The sequence below is a fragment of the Bactrocera neohumeralis genome, unplaced genomic scaffold (genome assembly GCF_024586455.1).
Source record: "Bactrocera neohumeralis isolate Rockhampton unplaced genomic scaffold, APGP_CSIRO_Bneo_wtdbg2-racon-allhic-juicebox.fasta_v2 cluster09, whole genome shotgun sequence".
NCBI lineage: Eukaryota > Metazoa > Arthropoda > Insecta > Diptera > Tephritidae > Bactrocera > Bactrocera neohumeralis.
The window spans coordinates 1,478,887-1,497,425 of NW_026089622.1; the positions used below are offsets into that span (position 1 = coordinate 1,478,887).

Here is an 18,539-nt window from a genome sequence, read left to right on the forward strand (position 1 = left end):
TATATATGGACCACAGATAGATCCCTGTGGACAGCCACGAGTCACACTGGTCTCAACGCTCCCACTCATTCCAACGATAGAGGCCTTTCTGTCCGAAAAATAACTCCTCCAAAGAGTAATTTCTGGGCAGTTAAGTTCCTCCAATCGTTCAATGACCCGATCCCAGATCAGGTAGTCGAATGCTCCCTTGAAGTCAACAAATATGCCGAGAACATATTTGTTGACATTCTCCCTAACAGCATTCTGGACATACATCCAGGCGTCCTCTACGCTGCGTCCTCTTCTGAAACCGTATTGTCTATCTGACCAAATACCGCTCGTTTGCTCCTGAAGTCGTTCCACCATTACTCTTTCCAGCACTTTTCCAAGTACTGGAAGGAGACTGATGCCCCGATAGGAGCGAAGATTGCTCCTGATCTTATCAGGGGACTTCAGGAGAGGGACAACCCTGGCTTTTTTCCACTCACGTGGAAAATATCCCTCACAGACGCACTTATCGTAGATAGCCTCCAGGTATTCTGGAATGAACTTCCACAAGCTCTTACAGATCTCTCCGTTCAAACCATCAAGGCCTGGAGACCGTTTAGATCTAACCAGGCCGAAAGCATACCCCAATTCCCCATCATCTAATGGAGGGACAGGTACCTCTTGTGCTTGAGGTGCCTGTGCTTCCGACCTGGGAAAAAACGCACTAAGAAGAGCCTTTGCACACTCACTCCATGTTGATAACAAGGTGTCACCAACACGAAGAGAGGTTATGTCGTTATTCCTGCGACCCCTGCAGATCTTATAGATCTGCCCCCATGGGTCGTCTTTATTTCGCCCCACGAAGCTTCTCCAGTCTTCTTCTTTGATTCGTATAAGCATGTCTTTGTACTCTCTCATCTCAGTACTAAGATCATGCCGAATCTGGGGCAACCTATCAGAGTTGGACCGTCTTGCACGTTGAAACTTTCGTCTCAAACGCCTGACAGTCCTCCTCTTTACGGTTAGCTCGTGCGTCCACCATTTTAATTTCTTGCCGCGGTAGCTTTCGCTTTTCCGCAGCAACCTATCATTGACACCCCAAACTAATGCAGTTAGCTGAGCGATTTGATCGTCAACCCCCAGTTCCCTAAACTCACTAAGCGGTATTTCAAATACCGCATCCCTAACAGACAGTCCATATTGGCTCCAGTCGACACCAGAGGTACGCCAGCGCCGCAATGGACTAACTTGCTCCGTTGGAGGAGATATGGCAGTAACCATAATTTGAATCAAATTATGATCACTTATACTCCACTCTCCCTGTATTTCCCACCTGACGTCAAACGCACTGCTAGCTGCCTGATTGATGAGGGTAACATCAATATCGCTAACACCTCCTGGCCCATCGAATGTATAGAATTCGCTGGGCTCATTTACTATATGGAGGTTATTAGCCACCACCCATTCGCTGAGTGCTTCGCCTCGACTGTGGCTTTGGTATCCGGCCGAATGCCGGGATACCTTACTAAACCACATCGAAGACGAGGCATTCGCATCTAGCCCAAGGATAATTGGACTACTACTCGCAAGTAGTAGTAGCTTATCCATGTACCCCAGGTAAGGCTCTAGGGGTTCGCTAAATTTGCAGTACAAACTAGCGACAACCAGTTTACCGAACTCCCCTTCTACGGAAACGCAGACTCCCAGCTGTGAAGAGTCCAAAACTACGCAATCATAGTTTGGATTGTTCACAACTATTGCGGCGTTAGCCCCAAGATCTGTGAATATCCTAAAACTGCCAGGGAGACCCCTAACCACACCATTAGTGGCATAGGGACGCCAGCGGATCAGTCCGACTGAAGGGTGAGTCGGGAGGCGAGATGCCTCCTGGACGGAAGAGGAGGACGAAGGCCCTCGCTGGAAGCGGAGAATCCGCCGCTTCGACAGTCGTGGATGACTCTACGTCGGGAGTAAAGTCTCCACCGCGGAGCAAGGCGCGTTTGGGGTCGCCGCGTAAGGAGAATGGAAGCGAGGGAGGGAGCGAGAGCTGTGGCGGGAGTGCCATCGTGGCCTCCGTCGAGAAGGTGGTTACGCGTGCTGGGTCGCTGCGTAACGTAGGGGGGTACAGAGGGAGGGAGCGGGAGTTGTGGCGGGAGTGCCAACGTGGCCTCCGCTGAGAAGGTGGTTCCGCGTGCGGGGTCGCCGCGTAACGTAGGGGGTGTCGAGGGAGGGAGCGGGTGTTGTGGTGGGAGTGCCTTAGTGGCCACCACCGTGAAAGCGACTGCGCGTACGGGGTCGTCGCGCAATGATGGTGGGAGCGGTAGTGGGAGCGTGGCCCATCCGGTTAGTACGGTGGGCAAAGGAGTGGGCGTCGCGAGGGAGGGCGTTACGAATGCGGGCACTCGTGTCTCGAGTGCCAAGAAAGAGGGAACGCGGGTTCCGTCTAGGGGATCTGTGGTTGTTGGGGGTGGGGCAGTCAGCCATGTTGCGGCTGCCAAAAGAATCACGGGGGAGCTAAACGAGCTTGTGTTCGAAGCCAAGGGCTTTGAGAGAGAGACCGCGAAGGGGCTGTTGGAGCTTGCCTCAAAGTATGAGGCGCTCCTGATGGCGGTAATTACCGAAAATGCCCATCTTTGCGGTCAGGTAGATGCCCTTAGGGGAAGTTGCGGGGGCCACCCCTCGACGCCGAGCAGGTCAATGCCGGCTCCGTCGGCACCGATGCCTCCGCCTCCTGCACATGTGCTGGATGCGATCACACCGGTGACGCCGAAGCCTGTGGAGACCTGGTCGGTCGTGGTGAGGAGTAAAGTTCCCACAACTTCCTCTAAGGAGGTTATAAAAAAGGTGGTAAAAGAGGTGGGTCCCTCACTTGGTGTGAGGGTCCATGATGTTAGACCAATTAAGGGTGGTGGGGCGGTTGTTCGCACTCCCTCTGTTCTTGAGAGGGAGAAAGTTGCGAATAACAAGAAATTAGAGGAGGTGGGGTTGGACGTCTCTGTCAACCGGAAATTGGGTCGCCGGGTGGTGGTCCAGGGGGTCCATACGGAGATCTCCCATAAGGAATTCATGGAAGATCTACTCCGGCTGAACCTCAAGGACTTCAGCCCGGCGTCCCAGAGGACTGACGTGAGGATGGTCAGTCGTCCCTGGAAGGTGGCCGCTGCCGGTAGCACCAACGTTGTCCTGGAGGGTACGGACAAGTTGATGTCCGCCCTCTTGGAGAAGGGTCGGTGCACCCCATTGTCGCAACTGTGAGTTTAAGGGTAGACCAGCTGGGTATCTGATGATGTCAGCTGTCTGCCCTATATATTGTGGCCTTGTGGAGCGCGCCCTCGCCAGACACTGATGGGAGGGATTATCCAGCTCAACTGTCAGGGCTCTTATGCCGTAATGTGTGAGTTAGGGGATTGCATGGTTGAGGGTGGGTGCAGTATTGCTCTACTCCAGGAGCCCTACGCCACCAATGGTGTGGTTCGGGGTCTTCCTGGGGGTTTTAAGGTCTTCACTGACCTTAGAGCTAACGCTGCAATAGTTGTGAATAATCCACACTACGATTGCGTAGTTGTGGATTCTTCACAACTGGGTATATGTGTAGCGATAGAAGGGGAGTTCGATAGGATGACCGTCGCTAGTTTATAAATATAGCGAGCCCCTAGAGTCCTACCTGGGCTACATGGATAAGCTGCTACTACTTGCGAGTAGCAGTCCATTTATCCTAGGGCTGGATGCGAATGCCTCGTCTTTGATGTGGTTTAGTTAAGTATCCCGGCATTCGTGCGGATACCAAAGCCACAGCCGAGGCGAGGCATTAAGCGAATGGGTGGTGGCTAAAAGCCTCCACATTTTGAATGAGCCGAGCGAATGGTATACGCTTGATGGGCCTGGGGGCGTAAGTGGCATTGACGTGACGCTTATGAATAAGGCAGCAAGTAGGGCTTTTAGCTTTAGATGGGAGGTTAAGGGAGGGTGGGGATTGAGTGACCATAATTTGATTCAAATTATGGTTACCCCTCAATCCCCTCCCTTGCCTTATGAGAGTCCATTGCGGCGATGGCGTACCGCTGGTACTGACTGGAACCAATATGGACTCTCGGTTAGGGAAGCGGTTAGAGAGTTTGAGGAGCTGGGGGTTGACGAGCAGATTGCTCGTCTATATGAGGTAGTTTGGGGGGTTAATGATAGGGTTTTTGGTAGGTATGAGTGTTCCAGACTTAGTAAAATTAAATGGTGGACGCATGAGTTAACCTTGAAGTGGAGGACTGTCAGGCGATTGAGGCGAAAGTTTCAACGCGCCCGACGGTCCAATTCTGATAGGCTGTCCCAGCTTAGGTATGAATTTAGTTGTGCGGTTAGGGAATATAAGGAGATGCTGGTGAAAAGTAAAGAGGAAGAGTGGAGGAGTTTTGTGAGAGAGAATAGGAACAACCCTGGGGTCAGGTCTATAGAATCTGCCGGGGTCGTAGGAGGGAGGATATTACCTCTCTTCGCGTCGGTGACACTCTGTTGTCGTCGTGGAGAGTGTGTGCGGGGGTTCTGTTAGGTGCGTTCTTTCCTAGGTCGGAGGTGCTGGTACCTCAAGCACAAGAGGTGCCAGTCCCTCCATTAGATGATGGGGAGTTGGGGTACGCCTTTGGCCTGGTTAGGTCTAAACGGTCCCCAGGTTTTGATGGTTTGAACGGAGAGATGTGTAAAAGCTTATGAAAGTTCATTCCGGAATACCTGGAGGCCATTTATAATAAGTGCGTCTGGGAGGGATACTTTCCACGCGAGTGGAAAAGTGCTAGGGTTGTTCCTCTTCTGAAGTCCCCTGATAAGGTCAGGAGCGCTCCTCGATCTTATCGGGGCATCAGTCTCCTTCCAGTACTTGGAAAAGTGCTGGAAAGGGTCATGGTGGAACGGCTTCAGAAGCTAACGCGGGGTATGTGGTCGGATAGGCAGTTTGGGTTCAGGAAAGGACGCAGTATAGAGGATGCGTGGTTCTACGTTCAGAGTGTCGTTAGGGAGAATGTCAACAAATATGTCCTCGGCATATTTGTTGACTTCAAGGGGGCGTTTGATTACCTAAGCTGGGATCGAGTGGTGCAACGGCTGGAGGAGCTTGGCTGTCCGGAAATTACTCTTTGGCGGAGTTATTTTTCGGACAGAAAGGCCTCTCTTGTCGGCATGAATGGGAGTGTGGAGATCGGAGTTGTTCGAGGTTGCCCGCATGGTTCCATCTGTGGTCCATATATTTGGAACCTTATGATGGACACACTGCTTGGGCAGCTCGAGCCACTCTGTAAATGTTGTGCGTATGCGGACGACCTTCTTCTTATGGTCGAAGGTCGCTCGAGGTCTGAGCTAGAACGGGCGGGAGGAGATCTCTTAGAGATCGTTAATTCTTGGGATTTAGGTGTGGGGGTCGACATATCGATGGACAAAACGGTGGCAATGCTGCTGAAAGGTAGATTGTCATCGGGTCGTCCACCGATTGTCCGTGTGAACGGGGTCAGCATCAGATATGTGACGCAAGTCAAATATCTGGGACTGACCATGAATGAAAGGATGTGTTTCACTCCACACTTGGCGAATGTAAAGGAGCGACTGCAGGCAACTGTAGGCAAAATACGACGGATTTTGAGGAGCGATTGTGGTCTCGGACGTCGTGCTGTCCGCACCATATATCGTGGCTTGTTTGTGGCCTGTGCCACTTATGGAGCCCCTGTATGGTGGGAGACAGCCACGACTGTCTGGGGGTCTCAAAAACTCCTCTCAATCCAGCGTTGCATGATGCTTGCTTGTTTGCCTGTCTGTCGCACTGTCTCAACGGATGCGATGCAGGTCTTGTTAGGTGCACCCCCTCTTGACCTGATTGTCATACAGCGTGCTGTTGCATTCAGCTTAAGAAGGGGCTTGAGTGTGTCATTGCTGCGGAATGATTGGATTTCTGACGATGATGTGGAGAGGGAGGGATATCTAGGGAGCAAGAGGCTCCTAGATGATAGGGTTAGATGTAGGTGGCAAGAACGTTGGGACAATAGTCCTAACGGCCGAGTGACGTACGAGTACATTCGGGACGTGGCGTTCGTTTTGGATAACCCAGACTTCAGATTTTGTCTGAGTCTGGGTTTCCTGCTTACGGGGCATGGGCCTCTGAATGCATTTTTGCATCAGAGGCACCTATCGGATACGTCGGGGTGTTTTTGTGGGGCAGTTTTAGAAAACTGGTCGCATTTAATTGCGGAGTGCCCGATGTACTCGGACATTAGGGATCTGGGTGGTATGGGGATTAGCTGGACTGATGGACGATTAGATGTTAGTGGTGTGATCTCCACTAGTCGGAATACCGAACAGTTAGGGTCGTTTGCGCGTGAATTATTTAAGCGGCAAAGGCGGTTAGCTGGAAGTTAGGGTTAGTTTCTGTATGATTGGGGTGTGTAAGTGATGTGTGTATGGGGTCCAACCCCTGGCCACCAGTCCAGAGCCGTATGGAAGCTCAACTGGTAGTAGTTTCGGCTACGAGGTCTGACCGGAGACTTAATTCTGGTACCACGGGGAGCAGGAGCCCTTGGAGTTCGCTCCAACCTGCTCGTGCGGACTGGCCCCTCGAGGAGTATCGTGGTGGTTGTGGTTGAAACCCAATTCGCGGGAAGAACTGTCTTTGTCAGTTGAATGTGGAGTTGCATTGCAACCGGGTGCCGGACCCAAAGCACGGCAGAGGTTTTAGATGGGCCTCGAACCCTACCAAGGTGGTTAGTGTGTCCATTCCACACTGCCAATTGGTACTGAAAATGCTTTGCATTCTCAGGGCGCTGATCAACGCATTGATTTGATCCGCTGTACTTTTGAGCGCCGTGGAGTAAGACTGTCGTCAGCAGGTGCCCACGTAAAACACACCGGACGTTGACCGTAGTTGGAGAAATTTGTCTCGAGACATTGAATTAAATATGGCAGGAATTTTGCATTCATTTGACCAGTACATTCTTATAGCAGGGTAGCCAAGGCAGCCCATTATGGTTGCACACCCGTAAAATCGTTTTATATCGGCTGTTACATAACGCGCCTCTTGACCACGATTAGCCAAGACGTACTTTTTGGTAAATTTCACCACATTCTTATAGTGGTATTCCGGAAAATAATTCTTTAAGTATTCTAAAGGTGTCTTCACCCTTATTTGATTTTGGCAACCATAACTTATAGAAAGCTGTGTGTTCGGAAAGGGTGCATTTTTCCAAATTTCTCTCCTGAGGAGTGGTTTAGGTATAGCGTTCGATGACGGTTGTATGACCGCTGGGCCTGCGAAGTTTGATTGTTGAGCTTCTGGATCCTCTTCATTGTCATCTCTATTTTCATCGCTTTCTTCTCCACCAGCGTTTACGTTAGACGTAGTCCAAGTTTCATCTACATTGTCATCATCATCACTGAAATATATATCAGATTGATCTAAAATGTCTAGGACTGCTTCAACGTCATCGCTGCTGCCCAAATCGAAAAATCTTCCTAGAAATTGGGAAGATAACACATTTGTGAGCATGTAACGAAACTGTATTATGTGCCTGAATAGCACAATTGTGATATCTGTGTTTTACTGCCCTCCTTTTTACTTTTATGGTAACTTCAATCACTATCATAATTTTAGTTTTATATGTTTAAAAAAAATAAAAACACTCACCACGTGGATGTATGTCTACGCTTGCTAAATTACTATTTGAAACTAAAGCCTGTGTACCGCTATTTACCGTTTAAATGTTTTCTTTTTTTGCAGTTCTATTGAAAAACAGTGCACACAATCACTGCTTACAGGTTAACACATGTAAATAATTTTTTTAGGTAGTCTGTAGTTAAAACCAGATCTCACAATTGTTATAGCTAGGTCTGGAAGGGATATAGCGACCATTTAGGTATCTTTCTACTTCATCGTTATTCATTTGTAACGAAAATGTGGCTTGATCAGAACCTTTATGAATATACTTACAGATGTACTTAATATCTTTGACCGATTGACTAAACTCTACGTTAATGTGTGCATTGAAAATTCGTGATAGCACAGGATTATAGGGAACCACTCAACGATTATGCACGCTCATTTCTGTACCTTTGACACGAATTACTGCTGTGTTCCCACCATTATCTGGAGACCTGCGTCTATAGGTTGGGTAACCGTCATCCCGGTTTGTGTTTCCGAAATAAAATGTTTAGGGTACTTTTTAGAACAAACGTTTTATTTCATAAATGGTGACGCAGGATTAATAAATATAATGTGGGCGTGAGGTAAACCTCTTTTTTGCCATTCAACGCTGTAAACAAAGGCTTTCAATGGTCCAAAAATATTCTTCTTCGTTAGTAGGTCTATCATTTTCTTGAGTTTTAAATGAAATACTCTAGAAACCAAATCATGTCTGTCGTAAGAATGTTGATTAGGTAATAACTCAATTTTTATTTCCGGCCATTTTGAGTTACATGTAAATGTAATGAAGAGATCAGGTCTTCCAAATTTCCTGACATATGTCATGGCATCTTGACTTTTTTCATTCATGAATCTGAGGGATCCTGTAAATGACGACGGCAATATAACGTGCTGGCCAATATTGGATGCGTTTATATTCCCATCATTTACGACGGCATCTCTTAAATGAATGTATTCTTCTGCTCTCATTTTTTTTGACTTCTTTTGATGAAGTCAAGCCTCTCTGAAATAATTTTTGCCGCCATATCAACGCAATATTGGTTGTAAAATTTTTTCAAATAATGTTTGCTGTTAAAGTCTGTCGGTTTGATTTATTGTGATAGACTAAAAATGAAGTGAGTATGAGAAAGGAATACAAACTAGTATGCAAAGAGATGAGGATAACGGAAAATAGTGATGGGAAGTGTTGCCACGTATATATATTTCCAACACTCCTTCTCAACACTTTACAAAAATTATTTACTTATATCTATTAATATGTAAATTTTTAGTTAACATGTCTGACATCATATTGTTTGTTGAAATATAATTTAAATCTATTTCATTGTTAATGTACATCTGTCGTTATTTATTACCATAGGTCTGCTCTTGCCAAAACCCATTTCTTTTAGAAGTTTGGTTATATACGCTGCTTCTTTTGCTGCCGCAGATAATGCTATATACTCGGCTTCTGTACTACTTAGAGCTACGACGCTCTGTTTCTTAGATTCCCAAGAGAATACACCACCAACTGCTACGAAAGCATACCCCGTATAGGACTTACGGTCAGTTGGATCACTACCCCAATCAGCATCTGCAAAGCCCTCAATATCTTTGCCAGTTTTTACGTAGTGTAATTTAAAATCCGCTGTCTTCTTCAAATACCGTAGTAAATGCTTTACTCCAGCTTCATGCTCTATATGTGGATCTGTATTACGCTGAGATAATTTGCTAACTGAATGGATGATGTCAGGACGAGTTGATATTGCTAAATACATTAGCTCGCAAGCAACCTTAAAATGTACAGCTTTTGACACTGCCCGTTTCATCGCAACGCCCTATTTCTATGCCCAAGAAATGCGTTAACTGACCACCGTCAACGATGTCAAACTTGCTTGCTATGTCGGCTTTGATCTGCAATAGTTCAGACTTATTCGAACTCACAATGATTAAATCATCTACGTACACTGCAATTAAACTCGTTACATTTTTCGAATTTCTTACATAAATGCATGACTCGCTGGGACATGGCTTAAATCCCATATCTTGAAGAACAGAATCTAATTTCGAATTCCATTCACGACCGCTTTGCTTTAAACCGTATAAAGACTTCTTTAGTTTCAATACGCGATCTGGATATCTTCTATCATAAACCTCGCCATGCAATTCACTGTTGAGATACGCTGATGACACGTCAATTTGGTGTAAGTCCAAATTATGTTCAACCGCCAATGCGATTACCATTCGAATATTTGCGTATCTGACGACTGGAGAAAATGTCTCAAAATAATTTACGCCGTATCGCTGACTGCAACCCTTGGCTACCAGTCGCGCCTTAAATTGCTTAATGTCGCCGAATTTGTCACGTTTAACAGTATATACCCACTTGCATCCAACCACCTTTTGACCTTGTGGCAAATCAGCAAGTATCCACGTGTCATTTTTCCCGAGTGCTGCATACTCCTTTTCCATCGCGGCTTTCCATTCAGTAGAATGATCGCTATTTAACGCCTCTGCAACACTGTTTTGTGTCTACTGACTCTTCACACATTAAATGGAGTTCATTGTATTGTTTTCGCGGACGTCCTCTTTTGGCAGTACGCAACAATTTTGGTCTACCTCGACCAATCACTACTGCATCCCGTACATTATTGGTGTCGTCGTCACTTTGATCACTTTCTACACCTTCGCTTCATCACTTGAGTATCTGCTACTTCGCCATCGTTGTTTTTACTATGTAACTGCACTGTAGGCAACACGATGCCCTGCAGTTCACCTTCGTCGAATTCGATGAGTTTCGTATCTGCCTGTTGAGTATCATTAGGCTTTTCGATGAAGATGACATCGCGGCTGACAAAAACTTTTCTGCTTTCTTGATCATACAGACGATAACCCTTACTTATTTTTGAATAACCGATCATAATGCACTCTTTACCTTTAGTGCGAAACTTTTTTGATTGTTTTGTATCGAGAGCCACTGCAGTCGAACCGAAAATTTTAAAATGCGATACACTGGGTTTCGTACACACCCACAATTCATGTGGCGTTTTGTTCACGACAATTTTTGTCACTGTTCGATTACGTATATATGCAGCTGTTTTCACTGCCTCTGCCCAAAAATGCTCGCCAATTTTCGCATAATCTAACATTGCTCTAGCCATTTCTACCAATGTCCTATTTGCACGTTCCGCTACACCGTTTTGCTTCGGAGTATAAGGCACTGTCAATTGTTTCATTATACCGTTTTGTTTTAAATAAGAATCAAACACATTTGATATGTATTCGCGACCGTTATCGCTTCTCAAGTTTTTAATTTTACATCCGGTTTGCTTTTCTGATATAGCCTTGTATTCTTTAAATGCCTCAAAAACAGCATCTTTCGTTTTTAAAAAATATACATTCATGTTTCGCGATTTGTCATCAATGAATGTACATAGCAAAATATCGTGAACCACCAATTGATGTGCAATTTATTGGACCACAAACGTCACTATGCACTACAGAAAGTAACTGTTTTGCAGGCTTTTCTGAAACTTGAGGAAAGGTTTCACATTTATTTTTGCTTTTGCGCATGTCTTACATACTATTTCATTCGGCACTTTACCAATCTTTAACCCAAACAATGATTGGTTGCTTGACATGTCCTTTAAACCAGCGTTTGAAAAACTACGCTACTCTCGTAGCATTTCATTTTACTCTTGCTACCGCTCTCACTTTGTCGGGAGCCACAGCATAGCCTTAGCATAACATTGTAAAGTATGTGCCCTACTCTGCTCCGAGTTTTGTTAGGTAAAAAACTATAGCTGGAGCGGGAGCAAAAAATTAAATTCTGCGCTATGCTCTGGCGTAGCGGTAGCAAAAAATTGGGAGCGGTAGCACAGCACAGCTAATGAAAATTTTCATGTGCTACAGCTCCCGCATGTGTTTGTTGTTTTTTTTCTTTTTTGCTCTTTTCTGTCATTTACAAGTATGGTACAAGTTGGTATATAAAAGAAAGTCGTTTATAACTCAAGAATGGCTGAACCGATTTGGCTTAAAATTGGTGGGGAGGTAGCTTAGAAGCAGGGTAAGGACATAAAATACATTTTATCTCTTTATGCTAAAATTCAATACAACTCATAAATACAAAAATTATATTTCAAATCATAAGCATTTGTACAAAATTTATGTAAGAATCATTTGAAAATTTTGGTAATTCAAAAATAGAAAGAAATAAGTAAAAATTTTCATATCCGAACCTGCTTAGTATATGGGATGTACTGATTTTGCTCCTTAACCAGGTAGTTTTCTTTTAAGACGAACCCGTCCGATATATTTAATATCACAACAAAATATGGCATTGAAATTTTCATCGTCAAGGCACTGCGGATACTTTGCTAGATTATTGGTCAAGGACGCAAATGCATTCATAAGCAACCAAACGGGATATCTAACATAAAGATATAGCGGAATAATTGGAGTGTTGATAAAAAGGTTTATTATAATTTTAGATATACAGAAATCTTTTCGATTCTTTGCAATATACATTGAAGAATGTATATGCGTACAATTTCAAACTGGTTCTTCCTAAAAAATGATAAAATTACTAAATATTGGGAATGGTAGAATAGAACTGCAAATACGCAGTGCAATGGATTAAAACTGGTACTGGTAATCAGTAGATGAATATTAACCATGTGTATTCCAAAAGATAAAGGCGAGGTATCTAAACCTGATTTTTCTACGAAATTCGCATTTTTTTGTATAACTGGCAAAAGCTACAGCGTCTAAAGTCAAAGCGATGCCATAAAATACCTCTGATCTGTAGGAATTTAAAGATAAAAAACCAAGATTGTAGTGTATTTTCTATGGAAAATTTTTGACATGCCTCGGTCCAGTTCTTAATGTTAATATGTAGGGCTAAAATTTTCAGGGAAATTTTTTTTGGGGTATTTCCAAGGAAATTTCGTGACGGGACCGAACAAAATTAATAATTCAAAAACATAAAAACACCCTAATGTATATAAAAAGGGGGAAAGTATATGTAGTTAAAATTAATTTCGAAAATTCATAGTAATTGAGTATTGTAATACATTTGGAATAGATGATGTTCTTGGTAATATAAAAATGGTAAATATTTTACATAATAAAAAAAATTTTATAATTTATTCAATTATTATCTAATTCACTTTATTAATATATTTCTTAAAATATTTGATTTTAGATTTATAAAGTCACTTGACGCAACAAGTACCAAAATGATTTGCATAACATTTTTTTGTTTGAATTATTCAATTAATTCAAATATTATGACAGAAAATAGCAAAAAAGAAAAAAAAAAACGACAAACACATGCGGGAGCTGTAGCACATGAAAATTTTCATTAGCTCTGCTGTGCTACCGCTCCCAATATTTTGCTACCGCTACGCCAGAGCATAGCGCAGAATTTAATTTTTTGCTCCCGCTCCAGCTATAGTTTTTTACCTAACAAAACTCGGAGCAGAGTAGGGCACATACTTTACAATGTTATGCTAAGGCTATGCTGTGGCTCCCGACAAAGTGAGAGCGGTAGCGATAGCATAGCAATAATTTTATAAATTTTGCTACTACGGAGTAGTAAATGAGAACCCTGATTGAATATAAACCTTTTTAAAAGCTGCCTTATATCTTAAAACTCAACTTGGTATGACGATGTTGGTTCTATGATGTTAAAGGCTGTAGTGACCTTGAATTTATTAATTTTAGAGTGGCTTTATATGCATTTTTTGTTATAAACAAGAGTAATATTTAAAATATAAATATTTTGGGATTCAAAAATTTTAAGTTGTTTCAAGAATAAAATAACTGGATTCCTTTTCTCTAACAACTTTGACTGTGATCAAATTATATTTTTTATAGTTTTCCCAAGTCTTACGGGTTTACATTTTGATGATTTTGAATATTTTACAATCTGTTATCACTCTTATAGTTAGAATATTTGAAAGCGTGTTTTTGATTCATATAAAGAAACTAAAACTGATTTCGACATTATCAGTATTAACGCTACAGCCATTAAATATTGCATAATATGGTATATATCTTACTAGAATTCAGGCGACTTCATTTATTCAAGATATTTTGCTTAAGGGGTACACGTACTATGGAAATTTAACAATAATATATCAAAATTTTGTAAGTGAGCCCTATAAATTATTGAAGTTTATTATCAATCGTGAAGGATTGTCAGTCCACACATTAAATAATAACAATTATATGTAATTAAAAAATTTTCAAATGTAATGTCTTAATAGGTAAAAAGGAAGATGAAGAGAATGGTTCCAACACTGAAAAAGCATGGATAAAACAAGAAGGTAAACCACTCGATGTTTCAACGCTCCTAATGGTTAAATACGATCTGTTTCTCTACATATTTACTGAAATTTTACTGTGAATAATGTAATTTTCTTTCCATCATATACATATGTATGTAGTTGTTCCTTTACTCTTTTTAACGGATAGCATAGAAACAAAATTTAATGAAATGATTATGATGACACGGCCAATATCGCAAGATATAACAAGTAAGGAAGAGCTAAGTTCGGGTATCACCGAATATTTCATACTCTTGCACCTTCCAATGGGGCCTAAAGCGAGTTTTCACCCGATTTTATTCAATATTAGCACAAACATGTAGCGTCATAAGATCTCTCAATTTTTTTTAAGATAAAGTAAAAGTATAAAGTTTCCCGGAAGTTCCAAAAATCTTTATATTAGGTTAGAAAATATCTCCCGTCCGCCTTTTTGTCTTTTGAATATCGCGGCTATGTACATATAAAGCGCTACAGAGCTTGTATCTGGCAATACTATACATCTTTGAAAGGTCTTGACATAAATTACAAAACGACGATATGTATGATTAGTTTGGATATTGCGTTCAAGAGTTATAGACGTGTAAAAATGGAGTTCACTAACTAATATTTGATATAATTGATATATCTCCCTTCTGCTTTTTTGCTCTTTATTCAATGCTTTATAAAAAGTGTTACAGTGATCGTATTTAGTTCAAATATATCGATAATTTGTTTCCATCTCGACTTCATAATGCCCCCCTCTAGCGGATTTGCCTTTAACGAAAGTAAACTTTAAAATAGTGCGAATTTCAGCTAAACTAATGATGCATAGCGTCGTTTTGTAGGTTAATATTAGGTATATGGGGCTACATACATACTCACATACTAATATCGGATATATATCTGAGTTTCAATTATAAATATGACACATTGACCAATAGGAAAGGGAGTTTAAAATTGTGTTTTTGGAAAGTATTCATGGCAGTAATCCGATTTCGCCCATTTCCAAACTGTAACATATCTCGGTCTCCAGACATGGGTTTAGGTTTTGCTTCATAGCTCTTTTAGTTGTTTTCAACAGTACCGATATATGGGGAGCAAGCGGGGTTATCATTAAATTTCACCCACTTACATAATGTCGGTAGGTTGTTATTTGCGCTTGGTGAATTTAGTTGTTATAGCTTAAGTGATTTAAGAGATTATTAAAAAGCGGGGTCACGAACACTTTCCCCTGAACCAAATTTAGTGTTTATTTATGGCACTTTATAGGCTTTCGGTTAATGGCGTTTTGTTGGCATGGCAGTGGTCCGATTACACCCATCTACGAACTGGTAATTTTTTTTTGCCAAGGAACGGGCATAACGAATTCTATCATGATATTTAAATTTTTACTTAGTTACAGCTGACACAGACAGATAAACGGACAGACAGAAAACCAGTCACCCTAATTCAACTATTATACCCTGTAGTAATATGCTGCAGGTGTATAAAAAATACAGATAATTGTGTTCAAATATTGGCAAAATAAAAAAACAACGTTTTGTGAAGTAAAATATACATAATTGAAGTCGTTGTATAGTTTTCTTTAAACGTTTTACGCTCCGTATAACAAACATTTTTTATAACGTAAAATGTATTGGGTCGTTTGAATTTGATTATTTATATGTACATTTTGTGGCGAACACGAATGCTAGCACTTCTATTTTGTGCTATTATTTAGACGATAAATTGCCAGAATTAACTTGACATCGAAATATGTAGTTGCTGGAATATTCGAGTAGCGATGTTTTGGTATCAATCTTGAGTAAAACATAAAGATAAGTGGATGGCCATTAACTCGGGACTTCCATATTTTTGGGTTTCAATTCGAAAAGATGGCATCTTCAAATAATAGGAACGCTGAATATGAAGTAGCTGTATTAGACGGATTTGCAGTGCAAATATAACAGACCATTTCAAACTGCGAATCGAATATGCACATAAATTCATCAAGAACACGATAACTCAGACCTTCGTTAATGGAATAAAAGATAACATTACACGCATAGCTACGTTATGCTCTGACTCATGAAACTACGTCACTGCTGAGTAATAGAATAGAGAAGATCACACCTGGGTGTACTAATTACTTGAAAATTTTGAAGAAAGATAAGAAAGTATTAGAAAAATCAACAAAAGCGCGTAATTATTGTGTGGTTAAATGCTTCAATTGTGGAAAAAGTGGTCATATTGCAACTAAACAAACGCCCCAGTACAATAATTCAGCAAATACCAAATCCAACGAAACGTTAAGCTAAAGGGAGCCAGCCGAAAAGCATACAGGCTGGCTCCCGCAAGCGAATGCCCTGTAATCTCCATTTCACCAATAAACAGGAATACGAGTAATGTTACCGTTATGGGATTTATAGAAAATTTGTGAAAAGCAGGTATAGACTGTAGATACAGGCTGACTTCATAAACGCAGTTTGCAATGCAACACTGCAAAGAAATTCATTTACAATGCAAAGCAATATTGCATGGCAACACTGCTTTGTCAAATAAATTGTTGGTATTTTACTGCATTTATGAACGCGAAAAAGATTGGTACCTTGCATCACTAACATTAACATATTCGACAACAAAGTTTTTTTAAATGAATGTGCAGGAATATTGCTGTATTCTTTTCAAAACAGCCTCGGAATTGGCTGATAATAGAGAATCAAGCAGCAGTGTTATCAAAAATATAATAAACAAAAGAAAACGCCGTCGTTTTGCATTATTAGCTAGCGAAAATTCACGGAGAAGAATTCCAAAAACCAAAAATTTTTGTAAGGTTATCGAAAGCATGGAAGGCGATGTATTTTATTTTCATTTTCGAATGAAGAAAAGTACATTTCAGGTATTTATTATAAAATACGTAGAGTATTGAGTAAGTAGATAAAACTAATACCCCAAGTGTAAAGAAGTTGCAGATTGCGATTAAGCCCTGGTGGAATTCAAATGAAACTGGACGTATAGCAATAACGTTGAACAAAGCTTTACAAATAACAATTTGGAAGCTAAGCAATAATTGCTCTTTCAGATATGTCAGCGATCGGTTTGGTGTGGAAGCTGGCCTCGCATATAAGGTGTTTCTGAAAATAAAATGATTTGCCGCTTGAAGGGAGATGTAATCAAATTTCCCAAAACTGCAGCGAAACAAAAACAAGTAAATGAAGAATTTACAAACCTGCGGTATAATCCTTTTCCGTTTGTAATTGGATGCATCGACGGAACTCATATTCCAATTTCTCAGCCAATCAAAGATGAAATCAGCTATCGCAACCGAAAGGGAACGTATTCAATCACTGCACAGGTAAAAAATTAACTTTTTTGCATGATAATAATTATTAACTGGAAATATTTTTTTTGGTATTTAAATAAAAACTTTAGAATTCTCAAATACATTGAAGCTCAACGTCCATTTATGCCAAAATTATTTACAATGGCATGCATGATTGTTCATAACATAATAATTGAAAATGAAGGCTACTTAATCGATGAAATAGATGAAGAAAAAGCACATACTGAGCCCCAAATAGTCGAAGATACGACTACATTAGGACAAAGGGAGGCAAAAGCAAAAAGGAATGCACTGGGCACGCTATTGTCTGCCTAATTGAAAACAGTTTGGCCTTTAAAGTGTTAGTTGTTTTTAAACTTTATTAAATCCAATAAAGAAAAAATAAAAATAAAATAACAGTCAGTTAATTTTGCACTTATAGGAAAAAAAATAAACAAAAAACAATTCATTTTGCACTTAAAATTTAATATGAAAAATTCATTCAAGGTTAAGCGTAAAACCTACTTGAATTCTTAGATTTGTCGAGTATTTTCTGGAACAGTGTACGAATTTCTTTCAATTCGACCAATTTTTCCTTTTCCACTGTTCCAGCAATTTCTTCATAACTTTCGCATCTTCTTCCGATTCCTTGTTTAAAAACTCTAACACATTGCTTTTTCTTGTTAGTTTATTTCTTGGAGTGCTAGTACTAGGTAATGTTGCATCTAAGTCCAGCACCGTAGGGCTATCGGGTGGATCATTACTTAAATATTACATTAAGGACTCAAGGGAAGATTCCAGTATGGCATCAGGTACAAGGGCACTACTGCGGCTGCCGAAAACTTCATCCAATGTTTGGAAAAATTCCCAATTTGTTGCGCCTTCCCCAGATGTGTTGTTGCGTTTTTTTATTCGTTTGTAGGTGCCCATTATATTAACAAAACATCTGGTACTTTCGTCCTTGAAGAATGGGAATGTGTTATCTATTTTCTTCCCATCCCGTATTATTTGCTCCCAAAGTGTGTTCCTCTTTTGTTTTTTGCAACGAAATCTGGCCCATACTTCAATCTTATTTCTATAAGTAATTTCTTCCTCTCATCGTTCCACTTTTTTCACTATGCATATACAGAAAATATTAAAAAATCATAAGCAAAACTACAATCTTTAAAGTAAACCACTTTTACTTACCATAAATCCGCCATTTTCACCACAAATTTATATTTTGTTTTTTGTTTACTTTTTGCCGCCAAGAAAAGCCACTAAAGCATCACAAATGAAAACAATGCTCAAGTTTGGCATACGTTGCGCATAAAAAAGC

General features: G+C 41.1%; 1 protein-coding gene and 1 long non-coding RNA gene across 2 annotated transcripts in view; one reads left to right on the forward strand and one right to left on the reverse strand.

Moving 5' to 3' along the window:
- LOC126764384 (uncharacterized) overlaps positions 1-18,539 on the forward strand; it is a 108,411-nt gene that overhangs the window by 62,478 nt on the left and 27,394 nt on the right. The window contains exon 3 of the mRNA XM_050482083.1: positions 13,882-13,941. Within this exon, the coding sequence (XP_050338040.1) occupies positions 13,882-13,941 (60 nt within the window). The remainder of the gene's footprint in view (positions 1-13,881; positions 13,942-18,539) is intronic.
- LOC126764001 (uncharacterized) lies at positions 17,019-18,500 on the reverse strand. Its single transcript, XR_007667758.1, has 4 exons — positions 18,410-18,500; positions 17,747-18,336; positions 17,129-17,246; positions 17,019-17,033 (listed from the first exon to the last, which is right to left on the reverse strand). It is a non-coding gene; the product is annotated as an uncharacterized LOC126764001 (long non-coding RNA).